At 44.3% G+C, this 7,019-nt stretch overlaps 1 protein-coding gene across 1 annotated transcript in view; it reads left to right on the top strand.

The window, feature by feature from the left end:
• Positions 1–4,514, top strand: part of CDK19 (cyclin-dependent kinase 19) — a gene marked incomplete at its 5' end in the record, with an annotated part of 106,111 nt that extends 101,597 nt beyond the window's left edge. Inside the window, 2 exons of the mRNA XM_010004359.1 lie at positions 2,665–2,679; positions 4,380–4,514. Coding sequence (XP_010002661.1) covers positions 2,665–2,679; positions 4,380–4,514 — 150 coding nt within the window. The remainder of the gene's footprint in view (positions 1–2,664; positions 2,680–4,379) is intronic.
• Between the last annotated feature and the right edge of the window lie 2,505 nt (positions 4,515–7,019).

Here is a 7,019-nt window from a genome sequence, read left to right as displayed (position 1 = left end):
CTTTCCTGTCTGCGGGTTTATGGGTACCGCTTCGTGGGGGGGGGGGGTGTGTTTTTGGCTGAGGCTGTGGGGCTGGGATGTTGATGTTGTTGTTCTCCCCGCCCCCCCGTCGTGTTTTAGTGGGTTTCTCGTGGGGTCTGAGCGGGTGTGGGACGTGAAAATGTGGGTGTGAAGGGTTTAAAGTATCATGGAATCACAGAATGGTTTGGGTTGGAAAGGACCTTCAAGACCATCCAGTCCCAACCCCCTGCATGGGCAGGGACACCTCCCACCAGCCCAGGCTGCTCCAAGCCCCATCCAACCTGCCCTTCAACACTGCCAGGGATGGGGCAGCCACAGCTTCCCTGGGCAACCTGGGCCAGGCTCTCACCACCCTCACACTCCACAATTTCCTCCTCATGTCTCACCTCAATCTCCCCTCCTCCAGTTTTCATCCATCCCCCTTGTCCTCTCCCTCCCTGCCCTTGTCCCAAGTCCCTCCCCAGCTTTCCTGTAGGCCCCCAGTTCTGTTCTGTGGTTAGCAATTTTCAGTGGAATACCAGTACGAGTTCTATCTACTGCACCCTCTAAAGTGTTGGGGACTAATTATTCCAGGAAAACACTTAAATACATGTTTAAGTTTATGTTGGAGAGTAACCTCACCAAAGCCAGTGAAACTATTTCGTGCACATAAATGCTGCATTAGTTGAACTCCAGGATACTCAACTCTTGGCAACATTGTCCTGTGTGAGAAGCAGGTCTGAGAAGATCCTTGAGAAGCAGAAGCAAAGTTAGAAGCAGGTTCTCTCCTTGGATTCCTGCTTCTTTTTGCCTCAAATAATCCCATGCATGGAGCAGTTGTGTAGTTTATTCTAGTATCTCACCCAGTCTGCTTCTGCTGTTGAAGAAAAAAAATGCATGTTAGCACAGTTCACCAGTCTGGTTGGTGCTGAAGTAGGGCACAAAGACATGCATTGTTCCCAGGGTGACCAAAGCTGAACAGATTTAATGTTTTCCAGCAGCGTTCAGAAGTAAGAGCAGTATCAGTCAGTTATTTTGGGGTTTGGGTACTTGTCTTTGCTTGCTAGAATTTTTATTTTCCACTGAAGAAAATGAGTTATGCTGAACATAGAAAGCACTGAACCTACCAGGATCTTCAATACTTCAGAGTTTATACTTGCTGGGACACTAGTGAGTTGAAAGCAGAATAAGAAAAAGGTAGATATTAAAGGTAGATTTGAAAAGCTGTCAGGGATCTGTCTGCTTTGAGAGAACCCACCTTGGAGAATGGTCTTTTCAGGCTGCTGTAAACTTAAAATAAGTAGCTTCTAAAAAACCCAGCTCTGGAGTTGCCCTGACTTTGCCATCCAGACCTTCTCCCCAGATAACTGATTTCTCAGTGCAAGACATTTTTCTCCCATTCCTGTTTTGCTCTTTTAATTACAAATTATCACAAAGGCATTGAGGGCAGTATCAGGGTATCAGTATCAGAAAAGCTCCAGACAGGCTTGAGGTCTGGACAGATCCCTACAGCATCTGCCTACATGGTATTTATGACTGGCCTGTTTTGGTCTGTATTTGAAGTACTGGTGTGCTGCATTTGATGATATCCATTATAGAATCCTTATAGAGCTCTCTGAATTTTGGCAAACTTCCTCCTTACAAGTTGCAAACAGTCTGAATATAATTTTTTTCCCCAATTTTTTTCTTTTTACTCTCCACAACTCTTTCTTTCTGCACTTCAACAGTGCAGGCATCAAAATGATGATCTGTGTGTTTCCTTGATGTCACTCTCTACACAGAATGCTCTGATTATCCATTTTTTCACTTGTGTTTAGCTATCTACCCTTAAATTCTAGCTGACTGTCTCCTGTTCCAGAAAGGAATGTCTGCAATTTCTCCAAGTCTGACTTCATTAAAAACAAATTCTCTTTCATGGAACAAAAATAAGCATGGACAAGTTCACACATTCCTCTAGTCTTACAGCAATAACTTTACTCCATTGTATCTTCTTCAGAAGTAGGAAGAAGATTCCCTTTGCCCTGAGTTTCATTTACCATGTGATCTGAAGCCTCCACTGACATTTTTTTGTAGTTCACCAACCTCAGTACATATTGCTTCCACAAATGACAGTGCAAATTTCATATTGAATTTGACTGAGAATTCCTTATGTCACGTTGGGTGCTTTGCTTAGCATGGTGAGCTGGTGCTTTTCATCCAGAATAAGTTCCTGGAGCCCTCAACACAGGAAAGACATGGATCTGTTTGAAAGGGTCCAGAGAAGGACCATGAAGGTGATCCAAGGGCTGGAGCAGCTCTGCTCTGAAGACAGGCTGGGAGAGTTAGGGGGTTCAGCCTGGAAGGTCTCCTCCAGGGAGACCTTAGAGCACCTTCCAGGGCCTGAAGGGGCTCCAGGAAAGCTGGGGAGGGGCTTGGGACAAGGGCAGGGAGGGAGAGGACAAGGGGGGATGGATGAAAACTGGAGGAGGGGAGATTGAGGTGAGACCTGAGGAGGAAATTGTGGAGTGTGAGGGTGGTGAGAGCCTGGCCCAGGTTGCCCAGGGAAGCTGTGGCTGCCCCATCCCTGGCAGTGTTGAAGGGCAGGTGGGATGGGGCTTGGAGCAGCCTGGGCTGGGGGGAGGTGTCCCTGCCCATGCAGGGGGTTGGGACTGGATGGTCTTGAAGGTCCCTTCCGACTTTAACCCTTCTATGTTTCTTTAATGTCATAGCATTTATCACAATTCTTTTTCCTGTTAGAAGTTGTGAAAACGGGTCTAATTTTTAGAGAAATTCCAGGCTTCAGGCATTCTGTTAACCTGACCATGCAGACCAAGTGTATCTGGTCATTAACAGCACAAATGCTTCTGGGAGGCATCTCTTCCGACTCCAGTGTGCTCCTCCCAAGCTGACCCTAGAGCCCACTGAAGTTGCTCCATGCAACTTAATTTTATTGATGTTATATTGAGATACAGAGCTCTGCAAGATTGGACTGTTACCTCTTTCTCTGGCCTCACTGTGCTTCACCATGAAAGCAGCCTTCATGTTCCTACCTTAGAGCACAGAAAAAGTAATGTGATATTTTTAGGGTTTAGTGTGTTTTCCGATTTATGTAAAATTGAAGACACAAAACTATGTGCAGAAACAAAGAGCAGAGGTGTTTCACACGGCGTGAACGAGAGGTTCCTGCCCTTCCTCACCCAGCTGAAGTTGTCAGTGGGCTTTCACAGCTCTCCTGGTTGGGATCCAGTGGTTAGATGAGAGCAGTGACTGGTGCATGGCCTCCAGTGAGCAGGCTGTGGAGGGTGTGGTATCCTTACACACCCACTGTCTCCTTGGGTTCTCCATTCTGAACTCCAACTCCCCCAGAAGCTTTCTGTAACCCATAAACCTGGTATTTAATGAGAAGGTAGGTTCTTCACACTTTTCCTAGAGGAAAGCCACAAGCTTGCAGATGACCCTTGGACATAGCCAAGTAGAACCATCAACTAGACAGTAAAGAGAACTCTATTTAGTGGTTGACTGACACTGCACTTAACTTGGCTGAGAACAAACTGGCTGCAAATAGTTTGGGGGTTTATGTAGGCTTTCTCTTCTTGTGGATTTGGGTGGGGTTTTTACCTCACTAGAAAGGCTTCTCTCTGCTCAACAGCACTTCTCATGCAAAGAGATTTTGCAGCTTGCATTGTTTTGCAGCTTGACATTATTGCAGCTAATTATTAATTCTACATGGGGAAAAGATATGGGAATAAAAGGGCAAATTCAACAGTCTGGAGGTTGCAAATGATCCATGAGTTTGACTTGCTGAAATTGAGATCCACTGAGCTAAGATCACCAAAAGGAATGTTTGTCTGCTGCCCATAGCCAAGCCCATCTTTAAGCAGCTATCCTTGCTTCCTGCACATAAGGAAGCAGGTTGGAAGACTCATGTAAATTGTTATTGTATCCTTTTCATTGAGATTAATTGTGTAACTATGGTTGTCTTCTTGTCAGGAACAGGATTATGTGTTTCTCTGGAACATTTAATACTACCTGTCTGGAAAAGGGTGTTTATGGCCTTAGCAGTTTGGTTTTGCCTGCACAAGCACTTACAGTAATAATAGATGTAAGCTGAGGAAACAGCTGAATTTTGACATGGAATCTGCTCCCATGTCTTATGTCTTTTTCCTTCCAGCAGTGGGTGTGGACATGCTGGACTTCCAGGTGTGTGCCAGTGTGGTTTGTGTGCTGTGTGAAGGCTGATGGCAGCTTGGCTTGGCCACTTGTTGTGTGGGACCATAAGCAGTTACACTGTTGAGTCAGCTTCTCCAGTGCTCACGTTTTCATGAGCTTCAGACAGGTGGCAAGTTTCTTGAGCTGCACAGCCCTTGGGAGGCTGGTTTTCATCCCCCTCTCTCTTCCTGCAGCACTCCAGCTCGCGCCTGAGCTACCAAAGCAACATTCAGGGATCTTCTCAGTCCCAGAGTACAATGGGCTATTCCACGTCGTCTCAGCAGAGCTCCCAGTATCACCAGTCTCACCAGTCTCACCGGTACTGAGCGGGCTGCGCTCGGAAAGGAACGGACTAAAAGCCAGAAGACTCCAGCAATATGAAGTTCATATCGACGAGAAGAACCAAAAATACAAACTGTGATGCAGAGTTAAAATTCATGGTGACAAAAGGAAAAACTTCCCTCACTGAAGATTTTTCCCCCCCTCTCTCCTCCCCCTGCCCCTTTTTTTGCCATAAAGGAGATTCTCGTGGAGTTTTCCTCCTTCCCTGCCCTTGCATGTGCTCTGTTGTGGTTACTCTGATGAACCCTTCTGATCTGAACCCAGCACTTAACTTCTTTAACCTTTGGAATTTTGAAGGATTCCTGGTGCACCTTCCTTATGCTGTAGTGATTGCCATAAATCTGTCTTTTCAATCTCTTTGATGGGATTTTAAAGTTTTGAAATCTTGAACTCCCAGGCTTTCAAGCTTGTATATAGTTAGTTTTGTACTAGGCAAACCAGTTTAGCTATACAGGTATATTGCACCTTTTTAAAGCACTATGTTATTTTCACAGGTTATTACTGTTTTGCTCATGGATGTCAAGAACAGCAAAATTTTACTGTTCCAGAGTATTTTACTATTCTGTTTTTATTAGTCTAGTTTTCAGGCGAGGTCTTAAGAATTAAAAAAAAAAAAAAAAGTTAAAAAATAAAATTTAAGAAGAAAAAAGGAAAAAAGGAAAAAAAAAAAGCCACCCACCCAAGTCTCTGCAGTGACAAATATGCTTCGTGCTACTGGACTGAAGGCCAAACAGAAGATTGCTGATATTTCTTAACTCATTCACATTGAATTCTTGAAATCACAGTGATCATGCTCTGGCTACTTTTAAATTCAGCATTATTTTAAATGAAACCAGGACAGTCACATAAAAAGGAGATGCTTTCAGAATCTGTTGGAACAGAAGAATGGAATGTCTTCCCAGGCTGGACACCAAAATAGTCAGGAAAATATATTTACTGCCCTCAAGTATCAGTAGGAATGTGGATGATGGGCTCGTTTTTCTTTTAAGCAGCTGATTAATGTATGTGAGAATTCTATAAGCTGAGTTTTCTTTCACATTCCTGAGTCAGTTTTCTAAATATAAAGGTGACAGAAATGCTAAGACTCGTGAAAACATTTAATCATTTTATGTTTGAATTAATGATGAAGAGAAGTTATTGTGCTCTTTGAAAAGCACGTTGGACACTGTTCCTTTTCCATGTTTGAAATGCAGATTCTGTGTCCCTCACATTGCTGGGATGAACCCAGATTAGTTACACCAGATGCACTTGATTGCACTGAAATGTTTCCTTTTCCCTAGAGCAAACATGTTTGGATTGTGCCTAAGGACTCTAAGTGGACGGGTAGCTGGCAGAAAATCCCCAGCAAACAAGCAGGAGTTCAGAAGCATCATCAGAGGATTATTGTCCAGCTCCTGCAACCACAGTTATTCAGAGAGACACAGGGTGGAATCTGGGACAGCTTCGTGTTTCCTGCAGCCTTCGGAAGCAAGGCTGGCTTTTGGTGCAGAAAACCTGGAAAAATGCATTGAAGAAAGCTACCAGCAATGTCCCTTCAGTCAGCTTCTGCAGCTGGATGTCCTGAGAGGAGGAGAAGAGTTTCTGTGTCAGCAGTTCACATTGCAGGCTGTTATGCTGCAGTGTGTTCTCTTCTGTCCTGTGTCCATACAACACAATTGTATGTATCTCTGCACATTCCCACTGAAGCTGTGATCAGACCCAACAAGAGGAGTCAATCTGTTTGCTCTGAGGAGAATGCTTTTCATCACAGCTAGACATGGACATGTTGCTACTGGATTCCATCTCCCAATCACCTCGAGTGCCCCCTTCCTTCTCAAGCACGTGTTGTTTCCATGCCTTTTGTGAACAGTTGGCTTGCTTTGCCCATATCTACCCTCCTGTGGCTGTGACAACACCCAGCTCCTCTGGAAAAGCAGTGAAAACCTGCTTGTGTCATCAAAGGGGTGAGAAGGTGGTGAAAATGCAATGAAGCAATTTTAAGGAAAACAAAATATTTGGGGGGAAATCTCCCAAAGGATACTTTCAGTGTGTAACCCTTGAGATGCCACATATTATATGTACCCTAGAAGCCTGTTTGAAAGAACAGATTATTTCTTTTTTCCATTAAGGCTGAGGTCACATTCTTTCCATAAATGGAAAGTCTCACCTCTTACTGATGCTGGGTGAGGTGCCTTTGAGCTACTGGAAATCTGGCCAATGCCATAAAGTAACATTTACTTTATATTTTTGAATGCCACACTTCTGGAAATTAACCTTTGGCAGAGTAATTTTTGTCCTCTCCAGTTCTTTTCACCCTTCTGTTCCCTCAAAACCCTGTTGTCTTTTCCCTGACAGTTATCTAACATTTTTTTCTCCCTGCTGTGACCTGCAGCTGATCATCAAAATTCATGTCACGTCAGGAGGTGGCAGGAAGATGTGTTACCTTTTGGTTAATTAAGGTGGGCTCTCGTGTCAATAAGGCAAAGTCATGGTGTAGATTAATCTGTGTG

The sequence above is a fragment of the Chaetura pelagica genome, unplaced genomic scaffold (assembly GCF_000747805.2).
Source record: "Chaetura pelagica isolate M959 unplaced genomic scaffold, ChaPel_1.0 scaffold118, whole genome shotgun sequence".
Taxonomy (NCBI): domain Eukaryota; kingdom Metazoa; phylum Chordata; class Aves; order Apodiformes; family Apodidae; genus Chaetura; species Chaetura pelagica.
This window is presented reverse-complemented; position numbering and strand designations above follow the sequence as displayed.